This window comes from Rhinolophus sinicus, chromosome 3 (assembly GCF_057876585.1).
Source record: "Rhinolophus sinicus isolate RSI-liver-muscle chromosome 3, RSI-T2T, whole genome shotgun sequence".
Classification (NCBI taxonomy): Eukaryota; Metazoa; Chordata; class Mammalia; order Chiroptera; family Rhinolophidae; genus Rhinolophus; species Rhinolophus sinicus.
This window is the reverse complement of record NC_142503.1, coordinates 193,487,655-193,503,736: the sequence shown is the minus strand read 5'-3', so window position 1 is coordinate 193,503,736 and position 16,082 is coordinate 193,487,655. Positions and strand designations below refer to the sequence as shown.

The following is a 16,082-nucleotide window of genomic DNA, read 5'->3' as shown; positions in this document are numbered from 1 at the left end:
TGCACATTTCTCAAGTGTGTTCCTGATTACTTTTTGTTATAATTATTGCTATAATATGAAAAGGAGTCCTCCCTCCCTCCCTCCCTCCCTCCCTCCCTCCCTCCCTCCCTCTCTTCCTTCCTTCCTTCCTTCCTTCCTTCCTTCCTTCCTTCCTTCCTTCCTTCCTTCTCTTTCTTCCTCTCCCTCTCCCTTTTCTGATCTCTCTTTCCCCTTCTTTGTATGTGTGAAAATCATTGATTTCTCAAAACCCTTTTAAAATCATTAAACTGGAGGCGAAGATAGAATGGAATAGGCATGACCAAAATGTTAACATAACATAAGGGTACGTTAGAGTTGCTCAAAGACATTTTTATTCCCTTATTTAACTTATATAGATCAAGCAGGGCAATAAACTTGAGCTATATGGTTGTTATTTACAAAGTGTGTTTATTTGGAAAGTTGGCAAGATGGAGACAGGTTAATGTCAAGTTAAAAAAGTATCTTACTTGAAAACTCCCAGATTAAGCCACATCGGGCTTAATTTACCAGGCAGTGAAATGAATGAAGCCATCGCTGGGCCAGAGATCTAACACCAAAGAGTGCTTGAAACCTATTAGGTGTTTTAGCAAATATTTTTGGAATAAAGTGAGTCCAGTTCACAGAGTTTTAGAGTTAGACACAGGGCTGAAAATTAGGTAGAACAGTGGTTCTCAACTCTGGTTGCATATGAGATTCACTAAGGGAACTTTGAAAAAGCACTGGTGTCTAGGCCTCTTCCAGACCAATGACGTCAGAAACCATGGGAGTGAGGCCTGAGGGTCAACACTCTTTAAAAACTTCCCAGATGATTTTGTTGTGCAGCCAAGGTGAAGAACTACTCCTTTGGACCAATGATCTTGCTGAGAAGATGAGGAGAGAGCGGGAAAGTGAGAGGATGTGAGGTGTTTGTGGTTGAGCTGAGACCAGGGCCCCAGCCAGGTAACAGCAGCGATGCTTCTTGAGGCTGCTGTGCCGGCATGCTCCGGAGTGCTTTAGGTTTAGCAGCTCATGGACCCTGTTACCACCCCCATGAAGGAGGCCCTGCATTACCCACTTTTACAAGGGGGTGTGTGAAGCCAGTTCTGCAACTTGCCCAAGGTTATGCAGCTAAAAGGGGGCAGGAGAGAGAGAGACACAGAGAGAGAGAGAGAGAGAGAGAGAGAGAGAGAGAGAGAGAGAGAGAGAGAGAGAGAGAGAGAGAGAACCCAGGGCTGCTTGACTCAGGCCCATGTGCTCCACACCAGCCATGAGTCCTTGGGATATTACCAGCCACTTTCCGCTCCCTGAGGAAATAATAAGTTATATGATATGATGTCATTAGAATTGTTTACATTTTAAATATTTTTAGCAGCACAATCTCTATCTCGGTTGAAATCTTACTTCAAGAACAGGGAGTAGAACCGCCAGCTTCAAGCAGGATGGGGGGCACTGAGCCCCACCCTCTGGCCCCCTCTGCTCCGTCCACCCTCTGTTGTCCTCCCCTTGGAGAAGCATTGTTTGGAAAACACAGGAGTCAACGCTCTTGGGATCTTTTCCTGCTCTAACATTGGACGTTGGAGACTAAAAGAGGAAAAGAATGAAGAATTTGTTAACCGTTTATCCCTTGAACATGGGCGTGTAAATCTCTTTGACATCTTAATTTCAGTCCTTTTGGGGAATATATATATATATATATATATATATATATATATATATATATATATATATACTCTCCAAAAGTGGGATTGCTGAATCATATGCTAATTCCATTTTCACTTTATTGAGAAACCTCCAGACTGTTTTTCATAGCAGCTGCACTATTTTACACTCCCACCAATGGTGTACGAGGGTTCCCATTTCTCCAAATTCTTGCCAATACTTATCTTTTTTTTTGATAATGTCATCCTAAGAAATGTGAGTGATATTTTGTTGTGGTTTTATTTGCATTTCCCTGATGACTGGTGACATTGAGTATCTTCTCATATACCTGTTGGCCATTCGTGTGTCTTCTTTGGAGAAATGTCTATTCAAGTCCTTTGTCCCTTTTTTTAATAGGGTTATTTGTGGTTTTTGCTATTGAGTTGTAAGACTTCTGTATATGTTGTGGATATTTTGGATATTAATCTCTTATCAGATATATGGTTTGTGAATATTTTCTCCCATCCATAGGTTTTTCTTTTCACTTTATACATACAATGGAGTATTATTTGGCCTTCAAAAAGAAGGAAATTTCAAAAACATGGATGGACCTGGGGGACATTACACTGTGTGAAATAAGCCAGCCACAGAAGGACAAATCCTGTGTGATACCGTTTATGTGAAGTATCTAAAATAACCGAACTCATAGAAACGAAGAATAGAATGGTGGTTGCCAGGGGCTGGGGGAGGGGAAAAATGGGGAATAGTTATTCAGTGGATATAAAGTAGTTATGCAAGATGAAAAAGTTCTAGCTTTCTGCTGTACAATATTGTGCCTATAGTTAACAATACTGTATTGTACACTTAAAATTTTGCTAAAAGGATAAATGTTCTCACTGTGATAAAAGAGGAAAAAAAAGGAAGAATTCAGCTGGATCCCCTCACTTCACACTGCCGTCCTCTAGAGCGAGCGCCACGTGAGCTTTTCGTGCTTTAGCTTTGCCAACCCCAGATCCAGCAGACTGAATCCCCCTGCTTAGGGACGGCCTGGTTCTAAGGGCCACACCTTCGGGGCTCTCAGGTTACCTGGCTGGCCTCTCGTAATGAACAGATGGGCATCTACGGTGTACATGAGGACCAACCATATTGGACCACTTTTCTCTGCCACCCCTCCCCCAGGCTCAGGGCAATCACAGGCCCGGATGCCAAGCCTGGTTTGGGGAGATTTTCTCCAGCAGGCCCCGTGCACTCCTGCCTGCCCCCCACCTCTTCCCGGTCCTGGCAGCTGCATGGAGACCTCTAGACCCACTAAGTTATGGGGCTATAGGGGCCAGGGGCCCAGCTCCAATCTGCCTCTGGAAACAATTTCTTGCTCTATTTTGGGAGTCTGTGAAATTTTCTCTCCTGTCTTCCTGCTGCCTTTCTCTGCGGCTGTCCCTGGGGTTCTGCTTTCCCTCTTGCCCCAGCCTGCTTGCCGTGTGTCTGTGTGTGTGTGTGTGTGTGTGTGTGTGTAAGGACAGCAGAGGGCTGTGTTAACACCTCCATCACTCTCTTCTCGACCTCCATCTGTCTGTCTTCTGTTCCTATGTGGGGACAGCCCAGGTCTGCCAGGAGTTCAGGTGGTACCACCTGATTGCCCACCCTGGCCTACGCACTGTCTCAGGTCCCTGAGAGATCCAGAGGTGGCCCAGCTGTAGGCATGAGAGGTGGAGACTAAAACCAATATCTTGCCAGGGAGTGGTCAAGGCTCGGTAGAGGTGTGGGGGGCACTGAGGGATTCAGGGCAGACATTGCTTCCATTTGGGGGACACAGAGAAGGGCGTAACTTAAAGCCTGTGTCCCTGAGTTTGCTCCATTGTAAAATACGAGGAGCCCCCCCACACCCCGGCCCAGTCCCTCACAGGGTTGTAGTGAGGACTAAATGAAGGTGTCAGGTTCTGAAACGGCACCTATGAGGGGGTCAGCATCATATAGCCTCCATTTTACAGATGTACTTGTATTTGCTCATAGTCACACAGCTGATGGCTAGCACCAAGGACTGGTGGCTTCCAGAGTCTGCCTTTGCTGCGCCCTCCATCATAAGCATGGCTGTGTGACATCCTGCCTGGGTGTGCATAGCTCCACGTGAGCTCCTCCAAGGCAGGGACTTGTCAGGCTCTCCCGGGTGGGGTGGGATGACCTACCCCCAAAAGACCCGCGCTGCTGGTGTGCTTGCTTGTCCCAGAGGGCCGGCAAGTCTTTGAGCCTCCTTGCTGCAGGACTTTTGGGTCACAGGACCAAGAGCCCACATCACCATCCCACCAGAGGGCCCCTCCCGGCTTTGGTATTATGGACGCCTGAGGTCATGCTGGGCCAGATCATCCCTCAGGCTGTGGATAGAGACAGCGGGGTGGCCAAACCGGAGGGACAAACAGGACCGAGTGCCTTCAACCCAGAAGGGAGGAGGTGGGGTGCATTGGGCCAGACACCAGCACTGCACTCCTTCTCAGAGAGCCCGGGGTGGGAATACGTGGGAATGGCCTATCACTCAAGCTAAAACAAACTGCTAGGTAAAATGCCTCCCTTCAAAAACAATACCTTCAAAACAATAAAACTGGAAATTCTGTATACAGATACAGTTTTTTTTTTTTTTTAAAGATTTTATTGGGGAAAGGGAATAGGACTTTAGCGTGTACTTCCAGGACTTTTTTCCAAGTCAAGTTGGTGTCCTTTCAATCTTAGTTGTGGAGGGTGCCATTCAGCTTCAAGTTGTCATTTCAGTCTTAGTTGTCGAACCAGCAACCTTGTGGTTGAGACAACGCGCTGCAACCAACTGAGCCACCCGGAAGCTCAGCAGCAGCTCAGCTCAAGGTGCCGTGTTCAATCTTAGTTGCAGGGGTGCTGCCCACCATCCCTTGTGGGACTCGAGGAATTGAACTGGCAACCTTGTGGTTAAGAGCCCACTGGCCCATGTGGGAATCGAACCGGCAGCCTTCGGAGTTAGGAGCACGGAGCTCCAAACACCTGAACCACCGGGCCGGCCCCAGATACATTTTGTATGACTGAAAATCAGCAAGATACCAAAGATGACTAACTGAATTTAATTATCGTTGCATGTGTTGGGGTGTCGGTTCATGGGCCAATAGTGTTTACATGAAAAATAAACTACACACATCTATAAGTCACAAATCTTTATATATTTTCTGGAACATTTGTTTTTGTTTTCATTTCAGCAAAATCACTGACGTTGTCATTGTAATAATGATCTTCATATAAATTGGCTCTATTGACAAAAAGAGTCTAGTGAATGAGTCAGTCATACCCTGGGGCTGGGTTTTAACTGAGTTCCTAGCGCCGGGCTAAGGGCTCCAGCACAGCTCCCTTCACTCTTCTCAGCTGCCTTCCGGACCCATCACATGCTTCAGTTACTCTACACACTGTTGGCTGCTAGGAACTTTTTTTTTAATTGAATTCGTTGTCAACATTCAAAAATGGAAACATTTTCACATAAAACCCTGGCTTTTTAGTTTCTCTTAAAACTTGAAATACCAGCAACCCTGGGACACCTTTCTGCAAGGCACTGTCCTACCGAGGTTGGCAGGAGCTTAGGCAGAGGGTCCCCCACAGCCAATCATCCTTTCTGCTAAAGTAAGAGAACCCCCAATTTTGGGGTCGGCACATGGTCACCCAAGAGAAATGACATCTCTCTTCCTCTCTTGCAGGTTGGTGCACCATGTGACTAGGTTCTGGCCAATAGGATATGAGCTGAAAAGACATGTACAACTCAAGTGTGGTACCTTTAAAAGGAGTCGGTTTGCCCTTTCTTTTCCCTTGCCCCCGTCCTGTTGGCTGGAAGCTGAAGATGCTGGTAGGTGGCTCCAAGCTTCCAGAAGACAACACCCTAGAGAGGGCAGGCCCACAATTTAGAAGAAGCCTGGTTCCTCAACGGGGTGAGGTAGAACCACCATGCCCACTCACATTTTTATGTGAGGTCAAAATTTAAATTTCTGTCTTGTCGAAGCCACTGTTGCAGGCAGTCCACCACTGGATGCTTCCTTTAGATGAGGCCCCACTCTCCAGTTTACCGCAGTCCCCACCATTCCTTATGCTTCCCCAATACCAAAGTCCACCGACTTCCGCTACTGGACTTGTGCTGTTGTTTTCCCCCTAATCCTGGCTTACTGACCACCTGGCCCCATAGGCATTTGAGTTGGGGTTCCCCATGGTCAACTCTCAAAAACAAAAGTTAAAACACATCATGTTCCAGTACTTTGGGGCTGCTCACCCCTCTTTTTCAGGGGATACTCTGACTCCAAGAATCCCCCTCTTCGGAAGCTAACTTTCCTGACGCATTGGTGCTTGTGGGTATCTTCTCTCTTAAGAAGAGAAAAATAAACCAGGAAGTTTTATCTCTCGCAGTAAATGTAAAATGAATTTAGATGGGATCACCCGATACATGCCCCTGGTCTAGCATTCAGCATGGTCTTTGTGTCTGCCTGCCATCTGCGTGACTGTTTCAGGTGGGCATTTAGATAGAGTTGAGGGCAGGATTTGGTCTCGGGAGTGTCTGGATCCAAAGCCTGCGTGACTCCCTTCTGTGCCGGTGAAGACGCAGGGACAGGAGCCAGTGGACAGCGTGACAGGGACCACAGGCCACAGACAGTTACAAGCCCCCGTGAGATGCCTAGAATGGGCAAAAAGCCTTCACTGAGGACACTTCTATTCTCTCAGGATGCTCATTAATAGGTGACCCTAAAGCAAGGTTTGTCTACAGTCTTCAAAAAGATATTGCCCAAATTGCGTTCCACCCCACAAATGCACTGAGGGGCCAGCACTGCTCCTCTGACGGCTGAGCACACCAACTCAAACCCTCCTTGGGTCCTGGAGACGGGAGCATTTTGTACCAGCCGCTCCGACTGTGGAGACCCAACCAGCAGCCTCAGCTGGACCTCAGGCCCAGCACTACTGAATCACAATCTGCCTTTTCACCAGATGCCAGGGGATTTGTACACACAAACAAGTCTGAGAATCACTGATTTAGCAAAATGGATGAGGAGGAAAAGAGTCTAGGCTTTGAAATAAAACACACCTGAATCCCAGCTATGTTACTTACTGAGTGACCTTTCACATGTGTCGTAAGCTCTGAGCCTCAGCCGTGACAAGGGAGAAATAATGTTAGGTGGAACCATATGAAGTTGCCCTTTTTTGTGGGTAAAAAAAAGAAGGCCAAACATAATCAATTTCATATGGTTCAATGTAATACTTACCATGTTGGGTTGTTGTGGGAATTAATTTTAAAATGAGATAAAATATATAAAGCACCTAGATATTCACTCCACAGCACAACCTTGGTTCCCCTCTTACTACCCTCACCCCAAAGCCCCCCATGAAAATCACACACAAAAAACAGGGTATATGTGATATCTGAAACCTGATTCTGCCACAGAAGCTCCTGGCACGTGGGTCAGTGGTTATTTCATGGCTGCATAATGCTTGTACAAGAGGAGCTGCCATCATCACCGCTTCAAAATATTTCCCATTTCATTTCTAGATGAAGAAACGTAACCCTGGGTAGCCCGGGGATGTCTCCAGGGCCACACAAGGCTGACTCAGTCCCCAGAGTAGGGGACCCAGAGTGGCCCCCTACTTTGTTCTCTTGGGGTTGCCCAGCATGTCGGAGGGAGCGTTACCCCAGTGGGTTTACAATCTTCCCCAGGAAAAGCATGCTTCCTGTTTCAGTGTGGAAAGTCATCACCAGGAAGGGCCGATTGAACTCAGTGCCAGGAGCGGGTGTGGGCTTAAGCTCAGGGTGAGGCCTGGGAGTGAGCTGGATGCTGGTGGCAGCAGCAGCCTCTGAGCCCTCCTCATCCAGAGTCATCGCAGCCATGTGAGTGATCTGCCAGGAAAATTCTAGAATCATTAACTGACTGCATAGAAGGGACCAACTAGGTCTTAATTTTGTACCATTTTTTTTTTTCTGTTCCTTTACCTAACCCCCTAATACTTAACCATCTGTTCACTTACCCAGTCACCCATTCTTCTATTTATCCTTTGGATTGTGGGACTTAACCACCACCCGGTATGTCACACATCTATTTGTTTCTTTATTGCTGTGCTTTCCCATCCAATGCTCTAGATTACAACTCGTTCTATTCACTTCTGTCCTTGAACTTAAGCTATGCCTGGGACCTAGCAAGCCCTCACTCTACCATCACATCGCTTTTATTACCACTGCTGTCTGTGGAAAATCATTTAACCTGAGGTCAGAGGATCTGGTTCTACACGTTCCTGGGTGATGTGATCTTGGACAGGTGGTTTCCCCTCTCAGGTGGGGCCCGGGGCCCCCAATTACCCGATGAAGCAAGCGAGGCTCAGCAATGTGGTGTGGCCTGCCTAGGTCACACAGCTAGGACGGGACAAAGCGAGGGTTCAGACTCCTATCTGTTTGACCTCAAAGCCCACACTCCCTCACCCGCCCTCCACTGTCCCTTCTGGAATGTCTGTGAAACTGGAGGCCACAGGGACCCAGTGCTTTTGGAGGAAAATAATGCAAGCCTTTGGTGTCAAATGATCTCACTTGGCTTCAGGGCTGGCACGATACTAACAGTCGTCACCTAGGGTGATTTTCTTAGCCTCTCCAAACCTCAGTTTCTTCATCTAGGAAATGGGGATGACAGCACTTACCTCATCAGCGTATTGCGAGGTGCTGGCACGGCTCCTGGCATACAGTGGTGCTCAGTGAATGTCCAACGAGAGTAAGGCTGGTGTACCTGTGAGCTACGAGCTCTCCCCCTCCCCCTGCTCCCCAATTTGCTCTCAGCCCTCTGCTTCCCCCTTCCGTGATTCTCCCCCTGAGAGCACAACTCTGCACATCTCCCTCCAAGCTCTGTACCTAGAGCCTAGTCTGACTTGTGTCCCTCCACAGATCTTACCAGGGCACAAATACCATCATGCTTTAAACCCCTGAGTCCGTCCCATTTCGCCTCACGATGGAGTCCCAAGTCATCAGAGTGGCTTCCAGGGTCCTGGAGGACCTCTGCTCCACCCAGATGAGGGTCTCTTATTTCCCTGAGGCACCAGCCTCTCCCCCCCAGGCTGTCCCCATGTCCCCCCTCAGCCCCTTCTTTACACAGCTTGTCTTTCAGGCCCGAGATCAAGAATGACCTTCCCGGAGCTTTCTATGCTCTTCCAACCTTGATGGGGGGAGCATCTGTCACCACTTTCCCTTTCCTTATCTGTCACCTGAGGGCAGGAATGGGGACTTGTTCCCCTCGGACCTCCAGTGCCTTGTGGTAGTAGGTGGGTAATAATGTGGAAGAAATGCAGAGAAGCAAATAGTAACTTGCAAAGTTATAGAAGACGGCACCGCCCGTCGTTAAGGCGATACTGGACATCTCCTTCCACTAATCGCCGAGAGACGCTGAGACTCCACCACCACCCCGAAACCTGATTGCCAACTTACCTTAGAGATGTTCAGTCCCAGCTGCCCAGGTTGATCTCCCCACACAATCACTCGTGGGAGGACCAGCTCCAGCCTGGAGGTGCTGGAAATGGAAAATTTGGGGAAGTAGAAATCGAGTTCTCTGTGGAGAGACAGAATTGGTTTGCTGTTGAGACCCCGAAAGGGCCCGTGCATTCCACATGTGCCTCTGCAGGCTCCCGCCTCCACCCTCTAGCCAGCCCTGGGCCTGCAGCCTTCTCACCCTCTTTCCTGCCCCTGGTGTCTTTGCTCTTCCAGCCCCTCCTCTCCAAGGGGGAGACAGGTTTCTAAAATGCACGCTGTCCTCCATTCAACGTCTATCCTGGGCCCCTTTGCCTCCCTCACTGTTTAAGGGCTGGCGCTCCAGTCTGTTGGGGCCATCCAGGTGGGCAGGAAAGCTGGGACTAGAAGCAGCCTCCAGACTCCTGGTCCAGTGTGCTGGCCTGGGCCCCACCCTGATACCTTCAGGGACGCCCTGGGGTGACAGTTCCATGGGGGTGACAGTACCCTGGGGGTGACAGTACCCTGGGGGTGACCTGAGCATGCCAATGCCCTGGGAGACGATGCCACGGGGGTGACAGTGCCCTGGCAGGTGACAGTGTGTTGGGGGTGACCATCTCTGAGGGGGCTGCATGGTGACGGAGTGAGGAGGTGGGGTCCACCTCCCCAGGACTCTGCCGTGAGCAATCTACCTGGTCCTGAGCAAGCTGTCCCACTTGATCAGTGTTTCGGGCAGCAGGGCGTCTTCCAGCTGCGCCAGCTTGCCCCGGTTGGGGAAGATGAAGAAGGTGGTGGCGTTCCCGGCGTGTTCCATGTGCAGCACGGTGCACTGCAGCTCGGGGTCGTGCAGGAAGCGGTGCCGGGCCTTCTGCTTCATCATGGGCACCCGCACGGCCCTGTGCTCATCCACAAAGAACTCCTTCAGGCTGGTGGTGCCCGGGTCAAAGGGTCGCGCCCACCCAGCTGAGGGGGAGAGAAATGCCACTATCACCCTTGGAAAGAATGGAGAATGGGCTCAGGCGGCCTGTGGGCATGGGGAGTCCGCACTCTGGATGCCAAGCCCAGCTCCATAACTCTCTCCTTCCTTTATTACCTGTGCGACCCTGGGGGCTGAGCCTCTGGCCGCCCTGAGCTTTTGTCTCCTCCTTTGTAAAGTCGGGTTGAATTGTATCACAACAGCATGACAGTGTTATGATAGTATCAATACCATCTCACTCACTGGTCTCAACCTCTCTCAGGGGTGATTAATTTTAAAGACAAAATGTATGACTATGGTACAAACCGCTCTGAATGCTGGGGTGGATCTGAGGGCGAGGCTGTGACTGGCTTTGACGTCTAGGGCGAGTTACCTAACACTGTGCCTCAGTTTTCCCATCTCTCAAGTGGACATAATAATGTCCACCTTATTGAGTTGTGAAGAGAAGTCAAAAAATTAAATATGCACAGTGACTGGCATAATAATAGGGACTTTGTATTCAGAGGGAGAGAGAGAGAGAGGGAGAGAGAGAGAGAGAGACAGACAGAGAGAGAGAGAGAGAGAGCGCGCAAACACGCTTACATAAAACATATGATAAATCTTCACAGACATATATTTGAATTATGCCTTACTGGCTCAAGAAAACAGCTTTTCTTCTTTTTTAAAAGATCTGTCTTCTCATTTGTAAAATGGGAACATTACTCTTGGCTTTATTTGTTTTATATAGGTGAGAAGGTCAAAGGAAGGCATGAGTGAGAACACCCCTCGAGACCCATAAAGCACTATACAAATGTGAGGACTGGATTCACCTGTTGAGACACCTTGGGGGTAACAGTGCCCTGGGAGATTAGAGGTCCCTACAGGTGACAATGTCCTAGGGGTGGCAGTTCCCTGCAGTGACAGTGCCCTGGGGTTGACAGTGCCTTGGGGATGATAGTGCCCCCTGGGGCTGAGTGGCCCTGGGGGATTGACAGTAACCGAGGATGACAATGACCTGGGAGTGACAATGCCATGGAGGTGACAGTGTTTAAAGAGTGGCAAACACCTTATTGGCTCTTTTGGAAAAATAAAAGGTCTCCTGCCTTGGGGTTCTTCCTGCTCCAATCCCTGCCTTCTGGGACCTGCGAGAAGAAGGGACTCATGCGCCTAGAGTCAGTGCTGCTTACAGGGTTATTCAAAGTGGAAATGATAGCGTCCTGCAGCGGAATCATCTGCCGGGGGTGGGGGGAAGGAAAGATAGCTTCCTTAAATGCAGGGTCTTAGGTCCCTGACTTGCCTATCCCATAAATCAGAATCTCCTGGGGATAAGTGCAGGATAGTTGCATTTTAAACAAGCTTCCCAGGGAGTACATATGCACACTGAAGTTGGAAAAATCTTTCTTTGAAAAAATTCAACAGGGAGCATTAAAATGGAACAGGTGATGAGTTCCCCATCACTTGAGGTATTCAAGCAGACACATCAGTGGGCTGACCCCTAGATGTAAGAGTACCTCTTATACCTAAGTTAGCAGAGGAGGCTTCCCAGATGCTGCAGGGAGCAGGGCTGCAGTATGATTGGAACCCCAGTTCCCAGAAGGTGATTCCACATTGGATATAGTCTTTCTTACCTCTGAGGAGCATGTGATTCACCAGGACTGCAGCAGTTTCATTCCTCAGCTCCTCCACCCCTGCCCCAAGTTTCCCCTGAGTCTGCTTCTCTACATACTCGCGGATGCATTTCTGGGCCCCCACTGGGTCCTGGATGGCCCCCAGGCCCAGGCTGTTGAACCAGCGCTGGCCCACAGTCAGGAGGAGCCAGGGGTCCTGCACAGGGAGCCTGAGCAGCAGATCTTGGAAACCCTCCTGGATCTCAGCCTCGGACACCGTGGTGAGGTTGAACCCCAGGCCCTCGAGGAGTCGGGCTCTGCTGGCTGCTGGGGCTTCAAAGAGGAGCATAGCCAAGGCCAAGGAGACGCTCGCTGGGGAGAACAGGATGTTCTCTCCGGGGGCCTCCAAAGCCAACTGTCTGTAGAGATTGAAGGCAAAGTCGATGTTGCTCACGGAAAGTTTGTGGCAGGGCAGGGCAGGCCTGGCAGGGCTGTCCAGGGGGTTGGGGTCGATGGGGTCAGAATCTTCTTGGTTAACCAGGGCCAGACAATGAACCACAGCCGTGAGTGCAGGGACCAGCAGCCACCACCGTGAGGCCTCCATCCCCTGGTGTTCTGGGTCTGGAAACAAGGGCATGGCAGAAACAAAAGTAATAGTGACCGATAGTAATCGATGATATTCATGGAGCATCTGCTGTGTGCCAGGCACTGTGCAAATGCTTCCCAGGCATGTCCCCTTTCCACCCTCACCACAGCCCAGTGGGGGGAGGCACTGTTTTTACATTCCCATTTGACAGCTAAGAGAAGAGAGGCTTGGAAAGGTTAAGTAACTTGCCCAAGGTCAAGCAGCTGGCAGGTGGTGGAGTCATGACTTGAACCCAGAGCCTGGGCAGGAGGTGGCTTCATGGTGAGATGAGAGGAACACCCAAGCAGACATATACACTGTGCCCCTGCTGGGAGGGCCCTGGTCCCACAGGGTATGTGGGGGCTCTGCTTTCCCCCAGGGACAGTGATCCTGGGTTCTGGAGGTGGCATAGCTCTCCAGTCAGCTGAGTCTTTTCCACCTGCTTCCGTGGCTTGGGAGGGGCCCCTCCGCCCTCTGGGGTGGGGGGTGGGAAGCTCCATTGTGTCCCCTCCTTTCCATCCCTGCTACTTCCTGCTCACACGCACAGAATGGGTCTCATCTGACAAACTCAGAGCCTCCCCTCCAGCTGCCCTTTCTTCACATCCTGCCTCCACCGTATCCCAGGCCATGACCTTGAGCGTTCGCTTAGCCCCTCTGAGCCTGTTTCTCGTCCCTGCACTTGGACTTGCAGATGGCTCCTGAGGAGGAAAGGTGCAGGAGGCACGTCCCGGTGCAGGAGGCACGTCCCGGTGCTAGGAGGCACGTCCCGGTGCAGGAGGCACGTCCCGGTGCTAGGAGGAGTCCTGGCAACCTGGGCTCAGCTCAGCCTCTGCCACTACGTAGGAGCCTAGCAATCCTGTCAAGTCACTTTACCTCTTGGGGACTCCGCTTCCTTTCTGTGGCTTGGTGCTATGAACCCCCATGTCACAGGGTTGTAGAAAGTCAAAGTGATAATGCACCAAGCTGACCCTGCCCAGGGCCTGGCATAGGACAGGCCTCCAGGAACAGCAGATATTATTACCCGGGCACACTTGACACCTTCCCTCCAGTGATTCTGACTCAGCAGATCTCAGTGGAACCCTAGAATGTATTTAGTAAGGGCCTAAGCTGACCCTTTTACAAGGTTAAGATTTAAAGGTTTGTTCACTTTCTGCTCAAGACCTGCAGTGGCTCCCTTCACACCTAGGAGAAACCCCGTACTCCTCACCACCCCTTAGAGGCCCCACATGATCTGGCCCTTGCCAACCTTCTGACCTCACCTCTGACATTCCTTCCCCTCCCTCCCTCTGCTCTAACCACCCCGGCCTTCTTGCTATTCTAGAATTTAGTAAGCTCGTTCCTGCCAGGACCTTTGCACTTGCTGTTGGCTGCCCCGAACAGCCTTTCTCTAGTCCTTTCCATGGCTCCCTCCCTCACTTCACTCAGTTCTCTACTCAAAGGTCATCTCCTCAGAGAGGCCAACCCTCTGTGTTTGCTACTCCACCCCCTGCTTCATTTTTCTTATGTTCGTCTGGAATGATAGCACATATTTGTCTGGCTTCCCCACTAGAAGGTAAGCTCATGAGGGCAGATATTATGTCTGTGTCATTCCCTGCTCGATTCCTAGTGCTCAGCACAGAATGGACCCTCAGTCCGTGTTTGTTGAAAGGACAAATCTCCAGGGGCTCCCAGGGCCTCAGCCTACCCCCTGGAACACAAGCGCGTCCCTTGTCCTCTGGAACTCCACCCCTAACACAGGACCATTCCTAGCTCCCCCTGCCACAATCCTCTTGACCCCATTTGTCTTCTCTGGGTTTGGGTAATTATTGACAGAATGGATCACCACCCCACCCTGCTTCTGATTTTCCATGTGATCTTGGGCAGCCCTAGACTTTTCTAAACTTCAGTTCTCTTGTCCTTAAAGGGAAGAAGCAACGGAAACTCAGCCTTAATGAAAGGCTCATCAGTAAAGGTTTGTTCCATATTGTTTATTTATCAGCAGAGAGTGGACACATCTTCATTTGTCTATTTGCCTGGGAATTTGCTTTAGTGACTATCTTGGCTTCGATGAAAAGTTTATGAAAGTTCATTTCCTTATAACATTTAACATTCATTCATTCACTGGACAAGTATTGACAAAAAGTCTGTGTCAGGGTTTGAGCTTCATGCTGGGGATGCAAGATGGATGAGATCATTGCTCCCTTAGGAGTTTGGGGTTTACTGGGGACAGACATACAGGATTCATGCAGGGCAGTACAAGCTGCAGGGCCAAGTCCCCAGTACCATAGCTTTTGAGCCGACAGGAGGCTGGGAACCAATTCGAGCATTGTACAGGGGGGGAAACTGAGGCCCAAAGAGAACCTTGTTCATTCACTTGCTGACTCATTCAACAAACATTCCGTAGTCAGAGCATGAGAAACTGACAGCCTGGGCCCTGTCTGGAAGGAGCTCCCCAACCATTGTGGGAAATGGAAATACAGAGAGCTAAGTATAGCGCCCCGAGCAATGGCAGTCAGAGGTAATTGCTTACACAGCCTGGACGGGGGGCCTGCAGGAGGCAGAGTTCCTGGGAGGCTTCTTGGAGGAGGTGGCCCCTGAGCTGAGACTGGAAAATGGATCAGGAAGAGCCAGGAAAGGGGTTTCAGCAGAGGGAAGACCATGCTCAAGGTCATGGAAGCAGAGTGAGCCAGTATCACTCCAGACAGTTGTCCGTATGTGCAGCTCTTAGAGCAGGAGGGGTGCATGTGTGTATATATGTGTGTATGCATGCCCCTGTGTGTGTATGTGCGTACACATGTATGTCTCACGATGAAATAACTAGTGGCAAGTTTACCAAGCTGGCTAGGGGTCCTTGACTCTAGCCCTAGCCCCAGCCCCACACTCACCTGAAATCAAATGCTTCCCATGAGCCTTCAAAGGAGTTGGGGAGATTCAGCCGGTCTTCATGGCCCTTGGCACAGAAGTTTGTCCCTGCAGGGAGGATTGTGACAGGCTGGACTTCTGGGATTAACACAGACTGTCCTGAGGCTGCCCTTGGCCCAATGTCCACCTTCAGCACAACCAACAGCAAGGAAAACAACCCTCCCCCTCAAGTCGGGTTGTGTGAAATCCATGCACGGAAAAGCAAGAGAGCTAGAGCATGCCGGGACTCTGCCGCTGGGGCTGGTGTCCGGGGGTGTCTCAATTCCACCACTTTTGCAGACTGACACTCTCCTGGGTCTCAGTTTCCTCCTTTGCCCCCATTACTGCTCAATGTGGCCATGTAGAGTAAAGCTAGTGACGCATATGGACATTCTTTAAAACTAGTGCTGGTAAAAGGCTGAGCTAATTGCAGCAATGCTCCGCACTCTCCTGGTTTCGTTCCTTCATCCAACACGCATCTGTGGGCACTACTGCCTGCCAGACACTGCTCGTCGCAGGAACGCAGCCCAAGTCATAGTGTCTTGTCCCCAAGGAGCTTGGGTTATGATTTTAAAATGTCACGATTGCTTATTCATTCTGCATGTAGTGTTTTTCGATTGTAATTACTAGGTCTTCAGGAAAATCAATAGAACTCTCCACTTTGAAGCAGCATAAACAGAAAAGTTAATATGTACTCAACAGAGAGCGTATTTGCAAAACTTTTGCAACTCAGATACCTTCTCTTTCCTGAGTGCCAGCAGGGAAGGCACAAATGTGGCCTACCGATCGAATGCAGAGACAGAGTTTACATGGGTTAATCGATGTGACCCAGACTTAATTTTCTCCCAGATTTGTTTATTATTACTTTATTTTTACTCTTCTCATCCACTGTCTGGACATAAACACCCATACAGTCACTTC

The 16,082-nt window shown here is 49.9% G+C and overlaps 1 protein-coding gene across 2 annotated transcripts; it reads right to left on the bottom strand.

The window, feature by feature from the left end:
- Positions 1–7,028: 7,028 nt before the first annotated feature.
- On the bottom strand, positions 7,029–15,357 carry LOC109454915 (putative serpin A13). 2 transcript variants are annotated; one of them, XM_019746116.3, is made up of 6 exons: positions 15,146–15,357; positions 11,678–12,277; positions 9,787–10,057; positions 9,077–9,197; positions 8,299–8,332; positions 7,372–7,510 (listed from the first exon to the last, which is right to left on the bottom strand). In XM_019746116.3, the coding sequence occupies exons 2-5, from the start codon at positions 12,258–12,260 to the stop codon at positions 8,303–8,305; spliced, it is 1,005 nt and encodes a 334-aa protein (XP_019601675.3). In that variant the 5' UTR covers positions 12,261–12,277; positions 15,146–15,357; the 3' UTR covers positions 7,372–7,510; positions 8,299–8,302. The 2 variants fall into 2 exon arrangements, with proteins under 2 accessions (XP_019601656.3, XP_019601675.3); XM_019746097.3 differs by lacking the exon at positions 8,299–8,332 and having other exon boundaries at positions 7,029–7,510; positions 15,146–15,350.
- Positions 15,358–16,082: the final 725 nt, after the last annotated feature.

What these genes read in the sequence shown, in the direction of transcription:
- LOC109454915 (XM_019746097.3), bottom strand. Translation starts at nt 12,260, where the DNA reads ATGGAGGCCTCACGGTGGTGGCTGCTGGTCCCTGCACTCACGGCTGTG. An exon ending in GAATCACATGCTCCTCAGAG is followed by an intron (nt 10,058 to 11,677) that starts GTAAGAAAGACT and finishes TCTCCCCCTCAG; the next exon opens with CTGGGTGGGCGCGACCCTTT. An exon ending in GACAGCTTGCTCAGGACCAG is followed by an intron (nt 9,198 to 9,786) that starts GTAGATTGCTCA and finishes GTCTCTCCACAG; the next exon opens with AGAACTCGATTTCTACTTCC.